The sequence below is a fragment of the Anguilla anguilla genome, chromosome 18 (assembly GCF_013347855.1).
Source record: "Anguilla anguilla isolate fAngAng1 chromosome 18, fAngAng1.pri, whole genome shotgun sequence".
NCBI lineage: Eukaryota > Metazoa > Chordata > Actinopteri > Anguilliformes > Anguillidae > Anguilla > Anguilla anguilla.
In genome coordinates this window covers 2,411,092-2,431,992 of record NC_049218.1, presented here as the reverse complement: position 1 = coordinate 2,431,992, position 20,901 = coordinate 2,411,092, and the positions used below count along the sequence as shown (strand labels likewise).

The 20,901-nt window shown below is 43.3% G+C and overlaps 1 protein-coding gene across 4 annotated transcripts in view; it reads left to right on the top strand.

The window, feature by feature from the left end:
* The window catches only part of LOC118217691 (cGMP-dependent protein kinase 1-like), a 98,396-nt gene that overhangs the window by 59,279 nt on the left and 18,216 nt on the right, over positions 1-20,901 (top strand). For 3 of the 4 annotated variants that reach the window (XM_035399650.1, XM_035399651.1, XM_035399649.1), the window contains exons 4-8: positions 1,830-1,935; positions 6,487-6,550; positions 11,092-11,169; positions 12,175-12,269; positions 18,377-18,442. In XM_035399650.1, the coding sequence (XP_035255541.1) occupies positions 1,830-1,935; positions 6,487-6,550; positions 11,092-11,169; positions 12,175-12,269; positions 18,377-18,442 (409 nt within the window). Of the gene's footprint in view, positions 1-1,829; positions 1,936-6,486; positions 6,551-11,091; positions 11,170-12,174; positions 12,270-17,257; positions 17,819-18,376; positions 18,443-20,901 lie in introns of those variants that run through there. The other variant, XM_035399652.1, reaches the window with a different exon arrangement.

Here is a 20,901-nt window from a genome sequence, read left to right as displayed (position 1 = left end):
CACTGCTAAGAATATATGCACCCTCTGCCTGCCAAATAAATAAACAAAGGGACATAAATAAAAGCTCTTTCGTCTATTCACAGTAATAGGCTGGATATGCAGAAGCACTAGAGTGTGTCGTCTATGAGGCTGTGTGTTTTGTGTGCTCTTTATTTGTTTATTTATTTTTAGAAAGGGGAGCTGTGATAATTTTTGGCCACTTAGCCCTAAACTGGTTGATGCGTTTAAATCGGCAGTGAAAGCAGGCATTCTAATTCTGAAAGGGCTGAGTATTGCCGAGTAAAATGTGGCTTGTTTGTTTGTTTTTGTTTTTGTCTGCTTCACATTGTTAAAGTGGTTTAACTTGGGTAATCCCACCGATATGTAAAAGGCATTTTCCGAAGCCAAAGTTTATCTGGTAAATGTCTCTTCAGCGGGAAAATAAATGGCAGTGCGTTATTTTTAGAGTCGCTTTGTCCTCAGGCAGAAGGGTTCTCTTCTGCTGAAGGGCAGGTCTTCACTGGCACCATCGTTTGAGTCAGAAGTAATTCACTCGTATTCATGTTTTGTGTTCATGTCACATGTTTTGTTTTATTTTATTTTATTTGTGTGTGTGTGCGCGCGCACCATTTTTGTAAGGCACAGTGTGTTAGTCATGTATGAACGGTGTTAGGTAAATGCACAAATTCTTCTTGTAGCTTTTTGGGGTTTCTGTATGGTCTCAATAGATTGTCTGTATTTGTGCTCTTATATTTATGATCTTGTGCAGGCACTATAGCATACTTACTGCCCAAGAGACACAAGACAAATGGGCCTCATTCACAAAACTTTAACTAAACTTATTCTAACCTACAAAAAACCAATATGGGATTCTAGAGGTTATGGGGATGACGTGTGGGTGGGTTGGTAAATGAGAGCCTCTATGTATGTTGTATGTGATTGCGTCTGTTGTATTGATTTGTATGTTTTGTGTTGGTTCCTCAAAAACGAGATGGTTCATCTCAAGGGGCTATCCGTTAATAAACTTTATTGAAGCGGTTGAATGGAATGAGCAAGCAACATGTGCCATCTGTTTTTTGTTGACAAAATGGTGGCAGAAAATTTCTCAGGTCGATGCAATTCACGATGTTGTAGCAGGAAGTCTGTGGGAAGGATGGGCGGCCAAATGCCAGTTATTTTGTGCCCTTCACCAATCACAGTCCATTAAACCACCTTTTTATCTTTACCTTCTGCGGTCAATATTTTATCTTATGAATCATGAAAAGGATGAAAATGTGATGACTTTACTCCTCGGTCAAATCAATTTTAAATCTAATTACGGAAGTACAAGAGATTTGGGGAAGTGCCAAGAAATGGTCAAGACAGTGTCAGAAGTAACTTTGAAAGGCCATCATACGGCCAAATAATACTGGCGAGTGAATTTGATCATTTCTGGCTGAAAACTGCTATATAAATACAGCATAGGCCTTCTAACTTAATTTGAATTTTTTTGGAAACATTTATTTGTATGCTGAAAATAATAAAACAAATTCCATGTTTTTCCTTCATAATGTAACAGACTACAGATCAGGTATTATCCAGTACATCCTGAAAATTCAAAATTTCTCTCTTCCTAATCTCTTAAGATAGTGAAATGAAATTGTAAATACTGTCTGCAGTACTCATTAAGAGAAGTGCTTAATTCTGGGAGCTTTTGTCTATTTTTGAGAGAACATTATATCAAAAACCTAATAGCAAATACTATTATGGTAGCGATGAGACCCCCTTTGTGCGCGACTCAGCTGAATCTGGTCTTTGTTTTTCTGTGGACCGTGGTTTAACCGCTGATTCTGACCGTGTTCCTTACTCAGCCCTGACCAACGTGAAGCTGTGGGCCATCGACCGGCAGTGCTTCCAGACCATCATGATGCGGACGGGCCTGATCAAGCACTCCGAGTACATGGAGTTCCTAAAGAGGTGGGGACTGCTCTCCCGCACATCTGGCCTACTGTTAGTGTGTGTGCGTGTGTGCACGCGTGCGTGTTTCTGCACATCTGGCCTACTGTTAGTGTGTGTGTGTGTGTGTGTGTTTATGCAAATCTGGCCTACTGTTACTGTGTGCGTGTGTGCACACGTGCGTGTTTCTGCACATCTGGCCTACTGTTAGTGTGTGTGTGTGTGCTTATGCAAATCTGGCCTACTGTTAGTGTGTGTGTGTGTGTGTGCTCATGCAAATCTGGCCTACTGTTAGTGTGTGTGCACGCGTGCGTGTTTCTGCACATCTGGCCTACTGTTAGTGTGTGTGTGTGTGTGTGTGTGTGTGTGCGTGTGCATGTTTTTCTGGACATCTGGCTCTGGTCTACTGTTACTGTGTGTATGTGTTGGCATATGAGCGTGTGTGTAGGTGTGCGCGCGTGTGTGTAGGTGTGCGTGCGTGTGTGTAGGTGTGCGCGCGTGTGTGTTTTGGCGTGTTCGTTGCCATGCGAGTGCACACGTGTCTGTGTGTATTCCCTCAGCATCATCTTCATCATCTTCATCATTGATATGCATAATGCATGGTGAGATGCACTCCTACAGTCCCCATAATCCATTTTAAATATTGAAGGTTAGATGCCCAGCTTGCTATGCTGAACCACTGGGAGCAAGCAAATCTTCATCAAAGATGCATGGAATATTACTGCATAATGTATGTATTTCTAGGAGGTCTATAATGGTCTATAACAAGAACGAAATGAGTCTGGTGGGCCACTATGCATGCGTATGATTAAAATTTATAACTATATCGTAATGAATTTTCTGAAGTACATCAGAAGGACTGTGGCCCTTAATCCCCAAACCTACCTTGTATTCATTTTAATCAGCCATTTTTGTTAATTAGTTCCCTGACTCCCCTTGTTAAATGTGTAGAGCTTAATCTTTCCGAGGTTGTGTATTCATTTTAAAAAATGTAGATTTACTCGCTAAAGTAGCTTCTCAACCGCATGTCTCAGGGCCCACCGCGGGACTGAGCTCTTTATTAATTCGCTTTAATGGAGGATTTTCTCATTATGGGGTATGATTGTGCGAACAGAGCCCCAATCGTATAATAAGGTTCTTGTGACCTTTGTCCCAGTGAGCCAAAAGCTCTGCGGGCTTTCATGTTCTCCTCAGTGTCAGAAATGGATTCGGACACGTGGGGCCCAGTGTTGCGAGCTCACTGTATAATGACCTGCTTTAACTGATCACTGAACTGCATTGGTTACTATTCACCACCCAGGACAAAGTTGTACACCTCACCCCTCACCCCCCCCCCCCCCCGCGATATAAGAGTTGGTACATTCCCGTATATTTATAAGCCCTTAAAATTAGTTAATACAATGCACACCCTAAGCCTGATTGCAAAAAGACTCATTAACGGCAATGCACGATAACATTTAATCACTTTGATTATTAGCCGTATCATGTGCGGAGATATGCATGCATTAAAGACAGGTGCATATTTACACTCGACCCCTGTGCAGCATGGATCTCTGCAGCACACAAACTGCTCTATGCTTCTGTGTACATGTAATGGCATTAGTCTAGATTCACTCATTAGTGCACTGTAAACAAGTTATTAAACCAATTTATATTCAAATGAATGTACTTTGATTAGATACTTCATTAACAGTGTTTAAGGCTCAAGACCATTAACTGAATGACAAATGAAGCTCCACAGAAACAGCTGCCCCAGATTTTGTTTGATGGGCAGATGGTCCTAAACATACTGGAGAAAACCCCGTTAACAGTATTTTATCATTAGCACAAAACATACCTCTGACAGTCTCCTTTGCTCAGTTCAGTTTGCCCATCAAGTGACTTTATTGTAAAAACCAAATTGTATCGCGTTAGCTTGGCTCGCTAAAACCTGAAATTACAATTTTAAAAAGTGTGTCGTACAAAACTACCACACAGTGCATCACACCCAAGTCGAATTTGGAGAAGTTACCATGACACCAGTAACAGCAAATTATAGCATTTCAAAATGTCACAGTGCAAAAAACAAACCAGGAGAGGAATTTCTTTATTATTTTCTTTTAAAGGAGGTGAGCAAATTCTCACCCCCGAATGTACCGATGAGTAGGGTCATAAACATCTGAAGGAGAAATAATGACCACGAGAAATCTGACATTCTATTCTGTCCTTTTCCATAAAAATAAAAAAAATCAATCTTTTGACATTTGCTCAAGAAAAGCTGCTCAATAGTGGAACTTCTTTTTATCGTTTTTGTGGACAAAATATTGATAACAGCCTACTAAAGGTTGATACATTTTACCTTTATGGTGTTTGCTTGAAATGAATGCATGGTCATTTTGTTTTTCAAATTCTTAGGTTTTTTTGAGAGAGTTAAATCAGAGTCGGTAAAATAACAGTAAAAGCACACTTGTGTTTTTTCATGTATTTCTCAAACTGCTTCTATCCCAGAAGGCCTGTTTGGCTTGTATGTCAGGGCAGTGTAATATAATGTGTTCTCAGGGCAGCAATAATTTGTTCTTGTGAAGTGTTGCAATATTTTAATGTACTTAATTCAGCGTCATTTCAATGTACATTCGATATCCGTGAAGAAATCAGTGCCGAAGTAGTATCTCCATTTTTTTAATTTTTTATTATCAAAGCACATCAAGAGGTTTTATGGGCTTCTTGCATCTGCGTATCAAACTGATCAAGCTCGTTTTGCTGTAAAATGTGAGAGTCCGGCAAGTAAGGCAGACATTGGACTGCCAGTGCCTGAGGTCTCGCATGGAAATCCACGTTTTGCTAGAATGCATTAACTTTAACACATCCTAGCAAAGGCTGCAATTCCTACACGGAGTTACATCCAATATGGATGCAAGTACCCTCAAATTAGAGCTGACAGTCTACACTGTGGCCTCATGTTCATCGTTTAATTTTGAATCCAATGCGCTGGAGAACGGAGCCAAAACAAAAAATGTGTCACTGTCCAAAAATTTACGGACCGCACTGTATGTCCCGTGCTGCACTTTTATAAATGTGTGTCTGTAGCCTGAGATATCAGATAATGATGTATGAATTCAAAGTTACCTTTAAAAGATAGAATCTTTAAAAGGATCAAGGATGTCACTGCGGGACGTGTGGATTGTAGAATGCCTTTTTATCAGACTGAGTGAATGTGTCCTGTAGTTCCTGTAGTTATGGAAACCATGTTGATTCTGAGGGTCCATTCCAACGGCAACAAAAGCCGCGCGGCAGATGGCGCCTCAGATAAGTTCTTTTTGGCGGGAAATGCCGCACAGCCCCGCTATTAGCCGAGAATCAGCCGTAATCTCCGCACTTCTGAGAAAAAGGCTTTTTTACACCGAGGAGATCACATGGCAGGAGAAGACTCTTTCAGGCTGTTCCCGCTTTAGTTTTCCGGAAGGGAAACGTCTGTGATCTGGCGGTGCCATTTGCGCTTAGAGTTACCGGAGATGGTCTTCCTCCCCTCCCCTCCCCCCCCCCCGGTCCTCCAATAGCCAATCAGAGCATGGACACAGCAGCACAGGTTCTTATAAAAGCGGGGTCCTAGAGCTGCATACATCAGGGTCCTAGAGCTGCATAAATCAGGGTCCTAGAGCTGCATAAATCAGGGTCCTAGAGCTGCATAAATCATATTTATATTGCATTTAGGCCTTTAGCAGATGCTCTTTTCCACACCGAAGCTGCTTGCAGTTTTTTTATTATTTTTACGTTCTGTCCATTTGCGCTGCTGGATGTTTTAGCGAAGCAAGTGAGGTTAAGTGCCTCGCTCAAGGGTACCACAGCAACACCCCACCTGGGAACCGAATTTATAACTTTACTGTTACAGGCCCACTTCCGAGTCATTATACTGCACTGGCAGCCTAATATCACTCGTACAACAGGAGAGACTACCCTTGAAATGGAATGCGCTGCAAATATGTTGTGGAAATATTGCAACACTTCACAGAGAGAGAATATAGAAACAGACCGTTTGGTGTTTCGAATGATTTTGTCTGCCTCTCTCTTTTTCTGGCTGGTATTGAATAGGTGATCTCAAATGTTTAAAATTAAAAGTTAACTGGAAAAAGAAAATGTTAACTTAAATTGATTATTGGTCTGACTCATTGCTTTGATTATTATAAAAGATAAATGCATGCTGATTACATGTGATAAAGCATGTTAAATCTCCAAAAAAATGTATATTCACATTTGCTAAATTCCTCTTTTATACAATTGATGGTTTTTGAAAGTAAGATATTTAATTAAAGATCTGCAGAGTGTTTTACAACATACATGGGCATCTAAAGAGTTACACCATTTCAAATTCATTTTTACCACAGGTCTGCAACATTGTCTTCTGTGTCTTTGTGGTTTGTAATTGCCCTGCAGTTTAACTGTTAATACATACTGTATGAATATTCGCACACTGGTTACCACCATCAGGATCAGAATTTGACCAGTCAGAAATAAGGAGCAAAACTGATACACATATTTCTCTCCACCCCTCCTCCCCCTCCCTTCTCCTCCTCTCTCTCATCCACCCTTTCACAGTGTTCCAACATTCCAGGGCCTTCCGGAGGAAACAGTCAGCAAGCTGGCGGACGTCCTTGAGGAGGTGAGGGGTGGGGATGATGTTTCAGAACTTCATATTCAGTATGTTCCTTACATAACGAAGTTCAGTGGACTGGTAAAGAGAGAGAGATAGGAGAGACGGAGAGGCAGTAGTTCAGTGCCGTTATAAGATAGGGCACCATTTTGATTATGCAAGAGACGCACATACTGTAGGATTGAGAGAACAGACGTGTCTTTTCAATAGGCAATAGACCAGAAAAACAGCATGGTGGAAAATAGGGTGTAGTAAGCTGGGTGGGGTGAGAGGGACACATTTGGCCTGGTCCAGCCAGGTTTAGGCTGGGCGGGACACGAGTGGCTGGGTTTGCTGTGTTTGCGCTGGGCAGGATTCCTCAGGTTAAATGGTACAGCGTGGAGCTCATACTGGCCACCAGCAGCGGCAGCTCTTCTCCAGCCGGCTCTGAGTCTGTGGGGTGGGGAAACGGTCCCCAGCTCACGAGTATGGGGCTCTGAGGAGGCCCTGTGTGACTCAGCTGCTGGGGTACTCTGTGAATGACACAGCCCAAATGTAATCGCTCAATGGATATTGGTGGTGGTGGGGGGGATTAGGGGGGAGATCGAAAACTGGAGGAAATTTAAAAGCCCCAATGGACAGCATAGAACACTTTTCAGGAATTAAAAAAAAAAAAAAAAAAAAACTTTCTGCAAAAAAAGTGGCAAAAATGTTAGTTACGCATGTTGGTTTGTGCGGATCACATATGAAAGACGGGACCAGACTGATAAGGGTTGATGATCCTTATGAAAAACATGCCACTCCAGGAGAGAATTCAGTTCTCTTCTTGCTTTCTTGAGGACACAAATTCAATTTCCTCTCTCTAATGTTTAGCATACGGTTTGATGCCTACAGAAACCGAAGGTTGACGTAGAAGGTAAATGACGTCGGCTGCAAGTTTCAGTGCGTTCTTTTTGGTGCTTTGGAACAGAATAGTCCAGAAGGAGGTTCCTTTTCTCCATTCACAAGTTGCTCAAAAAAAGGAAAATCTATATCAAAACAAAATTTGATGAGATTAAAGAATGAAAGATCAGCCCGTAAACAAACATGGGATCAAACCTTCCAGGGAGGAAGCCACGTCATAATTGTAATTAGCCATTAGAGCAGGGGTGTCGAACTCAAGCGCCGGAGGGGGCCACAGCGTCTGCAGGTTTTTTGGGGGGCTCCCTTTCAATCAGCAGCTGGTGTCAGGCATTTGGACTCTGTCCAGGACTGAGCAGTCGGTTCACGTGCCCTTTACATGAAGACATCGATCAAACTTGGTCATTTTTCCCCCCCCCCCATTGTTGGGTGGAGACGCGGGCGGCCATCTTGCCTGTGAGCGCCGGGATCGTCTCTCCGATCCCGACAGACGTCAGCGCCGAGCTGTGCGTATTATTTAAGACCAGAACGAGGAACAGCTGGTGGCGAAGATACTGCACACCAAAAGCACGATGTGATGGGGGAAATGGGTCCGGAGGAAAGAAGGTATTTTCACTGCAAGTGGCAGAGACACATGCATACGCTATTACTGAAAATCCCACACCATTTATGATAATCACCATTGCTGAAAGCTCTTTGTTTTATTGTGTAAATTGCAAATGGCCGATTGAGATTTCATTATTGGTATGTCGGTGTTGTTTGTCCTCGTCGCACAAAAGTCTCTCTGATTGCCAGAAGCTGTGTGGCATTTAAAACAAGAAAGCAACCCCTGCTGTTTAATATGACCCTGACGTGGGAGATGCTCATGTTGTTCGGCTCTGCATATATGCACGTTTGGTGTATTTGTGCATTGTCATTCTGCAAGTCCAAGATTTAATAACACTGATTCTTTTTCTATTAGCTTTTACGGTTATTGTCTAGGAATTATGATCTGCCATATATCTTTCCTTGGATTAGCTCATTACTTCTCGTCGTGGGACCCGTCTGAGTCTTTGCAATATACTGTAGAAAAATATGGGGAAAAAAGGTCAGTGACGTCACCCATTGACTCTCCATGGGCTTGGTGAAAAGGCAAGCTGATGACCAGACTGGTGGAGCAGCGGGCTGTAGCAGGGTCAGCTGGTGAACAACCAGTCAACCAGGGAAAACCAGCTAGAAATGTTGAAAACACAACTTAAACCAGCTTAAGTTTGGATTGAGATGGAATTTTCAAGCAGTGTCAGAGTTTTCCAGCTTGAACTTTTAATTTTTGTTACATTTATTTTACAGCCTATAAACAGGTGCTGGAGTTGACACCAAGTCACCAGGAGCTGCCTGTTTCCATGGCAGTTGACCTTCTGTTATTGCCTCTATCCACATCAGCTTATGATTAGCATTCATGATAAATCAGCATCTGCAGATTTTTATTGTATTTTTTTTTGGTCAGTGTTGTTAATAGAGACCGTCACAGGGACAGGTCTAGCCTGGTAAATGTCAATAAGATCTCAGGGGGGGGGTTTAGCTCGTCTCCGTGACGTCATCGATTTTGTGTCCATCAACAGACGAGGGTTCCTGTGTTATTGGCAGAATCTCATTAGCAACCGAAAAGAGGGGGTAATGGAAAACAGCAGTAGCCGTGCCGCACACTTAGTGTTGGTGTTTTGCGCCAATTACTACTGCGTTTGTATGTGATGGAGTGAATATTACAGATCCAATCTGACCTGTTAGCACTGTGAATTTGAATGAGTATTAATGCTCGGTGTGGATCTGAATGAGTATTAATGCTCTAAATGAATGAGTATTAATGCTCGGTGTGGATCTGAATGAGTATTAATGCTCTAAATGAATGAGTATTAATGCTCGGTGTGGATCTGAATGAGTATTAATGCTCTAAATGAATGAGTATTAATGCTGAGTGAATATTAATGTGGCTCTATATGAGTATTAGTAGGACCCTGAATAAGCAGTAATATAGTCCCAAGTGAATATTATCAGCAGTTACTGTACGTCCGCCCCATTAGTGTATCCTATCCGACGATCACTGATCAACAGTATGTGTGATTCTTGCAGTAGCCAGTAATTGATATTTATATGCAAGGTTCTGTTAGACTGCCCGCCCACCCCCAACCAACCCCACCACCACAAGACTCTCCATTGTCCTTTTTCAGTTGGCCTCCACCACCACCTAAAAAATATTATATTTGCTAAATGTGTTTTATATGCCATAGGTTGCTGCCTTTTATCCATTCCCTCATCTTTGCAATAAATGTGTGCGGTGGTTTTTAATACCATTGTCATTTCAGTCAGGGAAGGGATCTGTATTTTGAATAATTTGATTTCTGAATAGACTGAACGGTAAGCTAGAATGCTGGTTATTAATACCTCAATAATCTTCTCATCTCAACTTCTGCCAGAACCATTTTCACAGAAAAAAAATACAATGCAAAGCTTGCCTGTTTGAAATAATGTCTTGCTACAGGCAAAACACCAAACATTTTATCTTATTTTACCTTTCAACATGGACAATTCTTAGAGATGAAACAAAATTTCCCTGAATTTACTATCTACATTGTTATCAGAGTAATTGAATGTACCGTCATGAATACATATCTCAATGATCCAATATTCTGACTAACAGTGAATTTTCAATGGGAAGATTTGTGGACCTGTGTATCCCCATGTTCCCTGTGTAATTGAAAGGCAGTATTGGCTAATGATTCATGTACTGTAATCACTTAATTCTCACGGTCTTTCAAATATTCATTTTTAAATATTTTGTAGTATATTTGATCTATAATATTTTGATACATGTAAAAATTTGATTTTCTTTCTTCTTTGCCTGAGGTTTGAGGGTGATTTCCATAGACTCTCCAGGATAAGCTACCACATTTGTATGGTTTTCCATAATACTCATAATGCGATAATACAGAGTGATTATTTCTGTTGTATGACACATTACCAGTAATCTGCATAGTATTCTCAATGTTGTGCAGCATGAACAATACAGTGGCTTTTCATCAACCAAATAATTAACCGATAGCTCAGCGGTCATAAGATAAATACACCATCTGTGACATCCCATCCACCCGAACGATAATTTAAAGACATTTATTTTAAAGGCACTTTTAGGGTGTGGGCCATTATTCTCATCGGGTTGGGTTGTGTGGTAAAATGGCGGCTGAAACCTTTCCGCCACCCCTGTTGCTGTGGCGGCATTGTCGTTTCTGAAAACCTCACGGCAGGGTAGGGAGAAGCTGCGGCGCCCTTCCGCGCTAGCCTGTGGGCAGGTGTTACAGGGGGGGGGGGAAGATGGGGCGGAGGATGGTGGGGTTTGTGTTTGTGTGTGTGTGCGCGCATGGGTGAGAGTTTAAGTTGGGGGGGGGGGGGGGGGGGGGGGGGGGTTTAGAGTGAAGTGCACCCGCTTTTTTCCTGAGGTAAAACGAGAATAGCTCACCGCACGGTGGGGGGAGGCGTTGGCCTTTTTCGTAACGCCTCAGAGACAGAGACCCCCGGTGTGGGACCCCTTGGTTAGGGGTTTGATGCCCCCAAGTAGAAGCATGCGGTGACACGGTTGGTTCTCTCTCTCTCTCTCCCCCCCCCCCCCCCCCCCCCCCCCCCCCCACCCTCCGCAGACCCACTATGAGAACGGGGAGTACATCATACGGCAGGGAGCCAGAGGAGACACCTTCTTCATTATCAGCAAGGGGAAGGTGAGTCTCCAGCTGGCCCAAGCGGGGACCTTATTAAAGGCCAGGCAGACAACCCGGGCCAGACAGAGCTGCCACCTCCCCAACGAGCCCCAGGAGCCGGGAGTTAATGCGTTTCATATGTCTGTGTGGGCGTGGGAGGAACATCCTGTCTCTCTCTCTCTCTCTCTCTCTTTGACACCGTCTTTCCATCTTGTTTGTATTTCTCAGTCTTGTTTTATGCTTCTCGCTGAGCCCCTTCTGTATATACATCCGAGCCTCTCTCGCTCTCCCATTCTCGCTCTCTCTCTATGCTTTAATTGCTGAGAGAAGATTACTTTTGTTCCCGAGACCATAAATACATTTGAGGGAGTTTCTCTTCCCCACCCCCCACTGCACATCCCACCTTTAAGAAACAATTTAAACCAACACAATTAGCATCTTCTCTAGCATCATCTCTCTCTCTCTGTCTCTCTCCTATTCCGTCTCCTCACCATCTGAATTCCTTTTTGCCTACTTTCTGCTGGTCAGATCACAGATGAGAATCACTTAGGCCGAGTAGATATAAGAGTGTACACGTGTAGTTTTACCCTGTGCAGAGACAGGTCTTTTGTCATCCAAGTCCCTGCACGAAAAAATCCTGCATTCCTAATGCCTAATTATTTCTCAGGTGAATTGCCACGCTTGTAATCAATTATTAACGTCTACAGCTAATAAAGGACGACATTGTTTCCTTTCCATGACAGTTTTACGGGCGAGCTGCACAGCTGAGGATCTTTTTCCCCGTAAAGTGTAAAAAGACAGGAGACAGAACAGCCAGGAATTTTTTATCAGTTTGAAAAACACGGATTAGACAAAGAAGGCCCTTAAAAAGAGGAAACATACAGCCTCATGACACAGTTTCATCACCTTAGAATCCCTGGGCAGCTTGTATAGCCTGCGCGTCTGCGTTAGCGCCTGGCTGCGACAGGTCCATTAAGGCACCAGGCAGGAGTTAGCGACCCGGCGGTGTTGTCCGTCTCCCGACAGGTGAACGTTACGAGGGAAGACTGGCCCAGCGAGGAACCGGCCTACCTGCGCGTCCTGGGCAAGGGGGAGTGGTTTGGAGAGAAGGCCCTGCAGGGGTAAGACCGTCCGGTCCTCACCAGTCATCCTCCCAACCTGACCAGGCTGCTCATAGCCTTGTGGTTCTATGAGCCTGACCAGACTGTACAATAAGGTTATGAACAGTGTGCCTGTACGGACCTGCTCATAACCATATCTATGGGTCTAGGAGCCTGACAAGGTTGCTCACAACCTTATAATTCTCCTTGCCTGATCAGGTTCTAAATATTACTCAATCTAACCTTGTAGCACTGAGACTGTTGCATGCTTATGAGCAACCTGGTCAGACGTGGATAATTCAGGTTTGGAAAGTAAAAGTCTTTTAAGCAGGTAAAAGACCGTTCTGTTCCAATCACCTGGATTTGCCAATTAAGCACCGATCTTCAGCCACAAAGTAGAACTAGTTAATAAAATCAGCTGGCTGAGGTTCACGGGTGGAAGAAACACATGACAGGACTTTTACTTTCTAGCCTCTTGGACTTTCCAGCTCTGCCATACGGTACACTCACTCATTCTGAATGGGCTAACATGACGATGAGTCCGCTAATTAGCCGCTAGCCAGGTAGTCCAGTTGGCCCTTTCAGTCTGCTCTGCTCCCAGTCCAGTCTTCCAGTCGTTGCTTTCATAGGCATTTGTTATTTTGGGCACTGGCTTCCAACATTTATTTACAGGCTCCCCCCCCCCCCCCCCTAGAGTTATCTGCTTTAGTGGAAAACATAATCCACAAGTTATTTCAGCAGATCTATAGTGTTTCAAAAGGCTCACTTTAAATGGGGAATCTGACAGAAACTGGAACAAGGGACGTAGCGACCTCTTGTGGACGTATGAAGAATGGTTATTGCATGGCATTACATTACGGAGCAAAGTAGGACAAGAAATGAGTCAAAACCTGCAGTACATTTGATTTTTGTGAAATTCTGAAAACGATTTTGCACATCAAACAGCCAGCGACTCCCCGTTCACCCTGGCTCTCTGTTTCTGACCAGGACTCTAATATCACTGACACGGCCAGTTGGGGACAGAGACAGACCGTTATTGTTGTCTGAAGGTGACCACCGAAGCTGCCCCGAAGGAATCGTCTGGGCCCAGTTACTGTGGAAACGGAGATGTGTAGGGGTCGCTTTTTGCACATTTTTAAAAATCACTGAAAGAAATGAAACTTCCCCGTTACTGATGTCCTGGACGTGAGGGGGGGGGGGGGCAGGAAGCAGGTCTTCCCACTTCCTGCCGCAGACACCGGGGCAAACGGACGGAAGTGGTGGGTCATTTTCTCTCATTACCTCCCATTGGACTCCTACAGAAAGCAAAAAAAGAAAGAAAAGTGCCTATCGCCATAGACAATGTAACTGGAGGCCAGGACGTGCCGTAGATGATGTCATTGACTTGTACGTAAGCTCAAACTGCATGCAGGATGTGCACAATTTCTGGTTTATCCAGAGTCAGCCGTAGTGATGGGAGAGAGTGGGTTTCATGATCTATGAGCTGTCAATCACTGACTGTTTAAGCCAATCAACAGCTTTGACAAAAACCACCCCATGGGTCAAATTCAGTGAGTGACTGATGGCATGTGTCCCTCCACCCATTTTGGGTTTAGTGACACCTTGTTCTCCCATTGGAAGTCAGCTGGCTTTCTGTGCGTTAGCTAATAAACAAACCATCAGTTACCTCCCCTGACCAATCACAACCTCCCGTAGGATGGGCACCAGTTGGAGGTGGCTGTTCAGACCAACTCAAACGATGACCTATTAACATATGGGCTTGGCTAAAATGTGCCAGGGCCAGTACGGTTGCAGGAAACCGCTCAAAACTGCATCTTCCCTTTCCACATGCCGTTAAGATCCCAACAGAGTGGAAACTAAAGCAGCCCCAACTGAACCTACAGAGCCGAAATTTCATCTGCTTGTTCCCTTGTTGGATCGGCCCGACGGAGAGATTGAGGCAGCACAACAAGTCGTGTTCATATCCGAGGGAGAGAGGGAGGGAGGGAGAGATCGAGGGAGAGAGGGGGGGCAGATTTTCAAATCACTGGTGTAATTTATAACCTAGCATTCCAAAATGGACTCCTTAAATCTGCATTTCTGACAGCAGTCTAATTGTAACTGACATAGTTCTCAGACTGTATAAAGAAAAAAAAAAAAAAAAAGATACTCTAGTGTTTTTTGATGGGATTACAAAGTGCCAAAGCTCTTTAATTGATAACAGTCCACCAAGAACCCATTTTTTATATCCACACAGATACGAGTGACTGACTGTAATTGGCCAATGCACATGTACAAGGCCTTCTAGTCTTTACAGAAGCCTGTGGTGGTGTCCTGTTAGATCAGCAGTATTTTTGAGTCTATACTGCTGATCTGACACAAAGCTTTGATGGCCACCTCTGTGCAGGGAGATGGAAGGCTGCATTTGGTGTGTGATACACAATTTCTTTCAGCTCAGAAGGTGCTTTTGTGATTGAAGTCCTTTTGATCTCTCATCTCCACCCTGCGTTTCAGTTTGTAAAAGAGAGGAATATTCGGTGTGGAAAGGGAAGAATATTCCGTTTGTTCCGTCACAAAGGCTACCTGTGGAACTCGGAATGTCGGTGGCTTTGATATTTGACAGTATTTAAAAAAATAAAATTAAAAAATAAATCAGAGGCGGTCTGTTTTCGTAGCAATTACAGCCTGTCTGGGGCAGAGCTTAAGACTGTGGCCTTCTGGTAGACGTGCTGATAAGTACTCAGCCTGATTTGATCTCCATATTAATTTTGCCTGGGAATGAGGTCATCGCTAATAGATAGCGACCCGTGCGTGCAGCAGCCATTTCCAACGAGCTGCTTTGATACGACACCATGTCCACGGTAATTAAGTCCAGTTATCTGTAATTAAGTTAGTTCCCCATCATATTATTTGCACATTATGAAGCCCGGAAGGGGGGGGAGGGGGGGGTTTCACTGTGTGAGTAGGAGAGATAGTATCTACTTCAGACACTAAGTCTTGCTGTTTGTGCTTCTGTTAGTGTGTGTACACACATCTACAATAAGCTTTACATGTCTTCATTCCATTGCAATTTTTCCAGTTCATTTCAAGTCATGTCTGCTTCATGGTACACACAGCATATGTGGGTGTACAAGCTTGGGGGGGGGGGGGGGGGTGTCTATAGGACACTAAGTTCCAGGGTTTGTGGCAGAGGAGTTAATTTTTTGGAGCTGGGGGAGCAGGTGGGGGTCAGAAGGGGTCGCAAATGAAAGGTGGAAGACCCCCGTTGCCCCCTCTCGCGCTGTCGGACACCGGACGGTGTCGAAACGCGAGCGTAATATTCACGCCCCTCTCTGAAAGCACACACCGGGTCTCCCAGGCGCAGCGCTGCAGTCAGGCTGGGGTTCGACAGGGGCGGCCTCTACACGGGACGGGTCCCCCAGGCGCAGCGCTGCAGTCGGGCTGGGGTTCGACAGGGGCGGCCTCTACACGGGACGGGCGTCCCGGCCGCAAGGTCGTTAGATAGGCTCAGCGCTCCAGGAGCCCGGGCCTTGTTAGAGACAGCTGTGATCCAGTGCGCTTTGTGCTTAATGTGCTCACTGATGGATACGGGGGTGATGGATTTGCACAAACGCGGGCTGCATGTGGAGCACGCGACACAATGCGAAGAGTGAAAATCATTAAGGTGCAGATATTCTGAGGTCTTTAGGTAGGCTTGCGTCTGTGTGTGGAGTGTCTTACTGCGTAAAGCAGTCAATCAGCAGGTGCTGGTAAGACTGCTTGTCCCAATGTGGCTGATTAATTAAAGCGATACTTTAAATTCCTCAAACACAGTTTGGAGAGTTCATTCCCAGTGAGCCAAAGCAGGAATTTAGACATCTAGAGAGGAGGAAATATAGGCCGAGATTTTGAAAGTGGATGAAGTTAACCCCAACATAGCTTTCAACTACTCTTCATCTCAACTACTCTTCAACAGTTGACTGGGTTTATGGGATTTTTGCACCCACACAAGAAATAGTACTCATCGCCTGTCAATCATCTCCACTGCCCTATAAATTGAATGTTTGGAGAGATGACAGACTTTCAAATAAGTCACAGCAACATACCGAATGCTCTGATTTTACAGGCTAGATTTTAACAGCCATTCCCACAGTTTCTAAAATGTAAATAGTTTGAGTTAAGCGTATTTGAAACTTTTGCAATGATGTCATGGATATTGCATTTACGCACTGGAATTTCCGTGTTTTTAAAATTTTTTTGTTTGTTTTTCTGGCCCATATCCTACCTGGGACGTAACCTGGCTATACTTCTAAGCTTCTACAACCATAGGGCCATTTTGTTGTTCTGAACACAGTTAGGACAGATGAATTCTCTCATTTCAACAACAAAATAAAATGAAATTGAAAAACACTGACATTTTGGTACACACTCGTGAAGAAGTAAAAGCAGGATAGCATGAAGGTTCACACAATTGGCAGTCTGAAGGATCGGGGCTGTCGACATGTATTGAGGGGACAAGTGGAGAACAGGTGAAAGTGGCTTCTCTTAGCAACGCTACAAATAAATCCACCACACTCCCCAAACTGCTTTATTTTCTGTGGTTGCGTAACAGCTACAACTATTTATACTCCACATGATTCCAAGACCAGTAGCTACTCTATAAGTCAAGGCTTTAAAAAAAAGATGAGACCATATAGCTGTATAACATTTTTCTTTAGTGTCATGACTAAGAAACAGGTGCAAGAGCAGTTGCCAATAGTTCAGTAAATATACCATGTCTATATTGCCACACATTTCCAATTAGTGTTTTAAATAACACAAATGATTTAAAAAAAAAAAAAAAAAACAATATTTATAACTGTAGTGCTCTAAAATGAGAAATTGAAGGCATGTAGTTTTTAATTTTTTATTTACCATAAATTTTACTTTACTGAAAGGAAGCGCGTCCTATTTAATTACTAACAAAAATAAACTTTCACATCTATGACCATAAGTCTGCCCTTGGAACTGGACCAAGAACAAAAAATACCTAATGACAAAAAAAAAGTACATTGAAACAAGAACACGTGCGATAACGATGTAGAAACGATAACTTCGCGGGGGGATATTGATACACCTCACTGGTGCCCCATGGAAAAACGCGTGCTGCAGCCAAAGCAGCGGGGAGAGGAACGGACCAGTCTGTTTTGGCAGGCAGTCAGAATTCGCACCTCACCAGCCGGCCGGCCGTGGCGTGTCATATTTTTTTTCCGCATGCGATGACATACGCTAGGGTCCTTCACTCAGGAAGCAGCGTCTGGTCCTCCAAACGACATGAACACCGACCCACGAGGGACAGCGCGCACTGCTCAAACAGTGTCCAAACCGAGCTCGCTCTGCCGAGTGGTCGGACTCGGTTTACTGGTTTGTGCGATCCCGCGGATTCCCGGGCGCCGCGAAACGACCGTGATTTTTCCGGAGAACGAGGCGCGAATGGCACGCGACTGACCCTGTGGCCGAGCGCTCAGATCTAAGAGGATGGACTCAGAATCAGACTCGGATCTCGGCGACTGGGAGGAGTCCTCGGAATTAACAGGAAACGATTCCGACGAGGACGCAGCGAACTGCACAGAGTAATGGCACCTGCGCTCTTTCATTTGGAAGCAAAGGCTCCAATAAAAACTCACATCTAAAGGCAATCAAAGGATATTGACTTGGCTACTGCATGCGTGAAAAGTAAATGGAAAAAAATAACTGAACAGTTCACGAAACAGAATAAACGAATGAAAATGTTTTCAATAATCTAGCATTTATTTTGCATGTTGTAATAGGCCCTTGTCTCGAGGCACTATGATGTTGCACGAGCACTTTCAACATTTTTTTAAACATCGTTTTCATTAGGTTTGATAATTTTGAAGTATGACAAACCATACAGTTCGATTCGTCACCAATAGACGTGAACACTGCAATGACTGCATATGCATAGGCAATTGTGCAATTCTACAATTGTATTATTTTGTTAATATATATCATTCATTCGTTTTCTAACACTTACTTATCTTATTTTAAGTTTTAGTTACATTGGCATCTTTTAAAAAGGTTTGGTCCGCCAGTCACAAACTTGGCTGACACGTAAAGCGCTGAAATCTTGTCCTGACTGTAACTGAAGGTCTCATTGCTTGTGTGCACAGGGAGGACATCCGGACCGCAAACGTGATTGCAGCCGAAGCCGTCACCTGTCTGGTGATTGACCGAGAGTAAGTACACCGCGCCAATACGCGAACAACCCGCTTATCAACCCTGTTTTTAAGAGGAAAAATCCCAATATCTAACCAATCTTCTCCATTTCAGACCGTTTTATACGAGTTGTTCACGTTTGACAGCTAAATTACTCGTTCACACCACTTATTTCCATTGGTGATTAATTGAATTAGAGTTCATTTTCAAACATGTGGCAATCAACTAACAGAACCAAAAATACCATGAAAACAGCAAGGCGAATTCTTATGTAATGAAGTCCATGTTGCATGTTTGAAAAGGAGTAAGTAGTAAAACTCTTGATTTAAATGCCAGAATTCATCATTAAGATTAAATTTGGGCCAAAGTTAGACATGGTAACACCTGTCAGCTGCATGTTATGGCTGTGTTTCTCATACCAGTCTTTAGAATAAAAAAATAAAGTTACAACCAAATGAAAATCAGAGGTGCAGAGACTTGAGTGAAGTGTGCCGAGTAAGCCACTGTGTGCTGTGGTTTGAGTGACAGCTGATCGGATGTACCATTGAGCATATAAACATCATATAGCATGTCAGTGTACAGATCTGCTGTCATCACACTCAGCAGACATCAGGGACATAGTGTGCCGGCGGTCTCAGGGTTTCTTTGAGCCTGAGAACAGTTTTCCCCAAACCCCAGCTGAGGAGGGAGTGCCAGTTCCAGTCCCAAATATATAAAATATAGAAAAGAGGAATTGTTTTTTTGCAGGAAAACTGAAGTTAAGACTACATTAAAGAACAAATGCCTCTTCAATAGGTCTCATCAGTTTAGTGAGAAAATGATTTCCAAGTCTTTTACTTGAGTCATTTGTCTCATCCACTCAAGATAACAAAAGGAATTGAGTAGATGAGGATTTGAGTTTATAATAAAAAACAAAGCTGAACAAAGCCTGCAGGGCTAGAAATCATTTTGGCAAACCATATGGACTTGCAATGGATAGCCACCCTCGGACAGCTTACCCAGCTAAAGCATACATGTGTGCGTTCCCTTTCTAAAGGAAAGGAAAGGGAACAAAAATAACTAGGCTTCTGAATATGCCTGCTAGTACGCCTTCACAAGTTTGTCAACCAAAGAAACTCAAATAAAAACTAAGAGCAGCTGCTGCTAGAGAGCATTGCACGCAATAATGGGATCAGAAACAGAAACAAGCACTTTCCTGCCTCTTTTAAGGCCAACAGGAAGGGTGTGGTCACACCCTGATTGGTTAAGAGAAGAATGCGCAACAGCTGCTCTCAATGACCAATTAACAGCCAGTCTGCGAGACACTGATCAGCAGCTGATCCTCATAGCCCTGCAATCAACCACTGAGCCAAAAGAATCTCGAACTGAGTGAATACGAGATCGAGAAAAAAATATCGAACACAGTGAAAACGGAAGAACACACACTGAAGGAAACTTAGCAAGCGCCATACATTGCTAAATGGATTAATGCTACATTTTCTTTTTGAGCATCCAAGGGAAAATCTGACATATTTCTTTGTTTTATCCAGCCTCTGAACATTACAAGTTTTTAAGAGTCTCTCCCTTGCAGCAGTATATTTTATTTCATGTACCTTTACTCTACCCGTTGTGAGTTTAAAGAGATTTAAAGAGATAAGGAATATTACTGGCAATACTACTAAAATTACTCTTCAAAGTTTTTTTTCTTTTGCTTATGTGTAACATTTCTTTTTTGTTTTGTTTTTGGCAACACTCCAACCCTAGGACTAGGACATACTTTGAGTAAATACTTTTTTATTTTCTTGTTTTATGTTATCTTATTAGTTCACACAAAATTAGCACAATCATTATATGTGACTCTTTGTTGTTGCTTTTTAATGCAAATCACTGAATAAAATGTGGGGGAGGTCCCATCTGTGTGCTCATATTTTAGGAATGTCCTCTTATAAGTATTAATGTCGCTTTGAAAATCTGTTGCCTGAGCACATTCCTAATTCTTATATTTTGATGTACTTCCATGCCCGCAGACTCTCTAATACAGTTTTAAACGTTAGCTATCTTTATTTTGCAGGCTTGAGAATTCAATTCCGCAGAGCAGACCGTTATTGCAAAATTGGCTTGTATTCCCCTTTGCACATTATTATTATTATTTGTTTAATACCGGAAAGGTCATCGTCGGATCAGTGTCCTGGTTCTACCACACATTGGAGCAGGGGGGTTCAGGGAATTGGGGGACGGAGACTGGCCGAAAATTTCTGGAGGTGTGCCAGGGGTGTGCGATTCGAGAATGAGCAGGGAAAACGACCTCTCGTGTTCTCCATGCTTGGCAAGCCCAGGACGGTTTTAAACACAAATAAAGGGGCCCATTCTGGGGGCCTGCCAATTATACTTTACATTAAAGCTCGGGACAACCTATTAAAAAAAAAAAATAATACAGTCATACACAAATCACTGTGACATCGTTTGTACCTTGTTTCGAGGGTGGACATCGTGCTAGAAG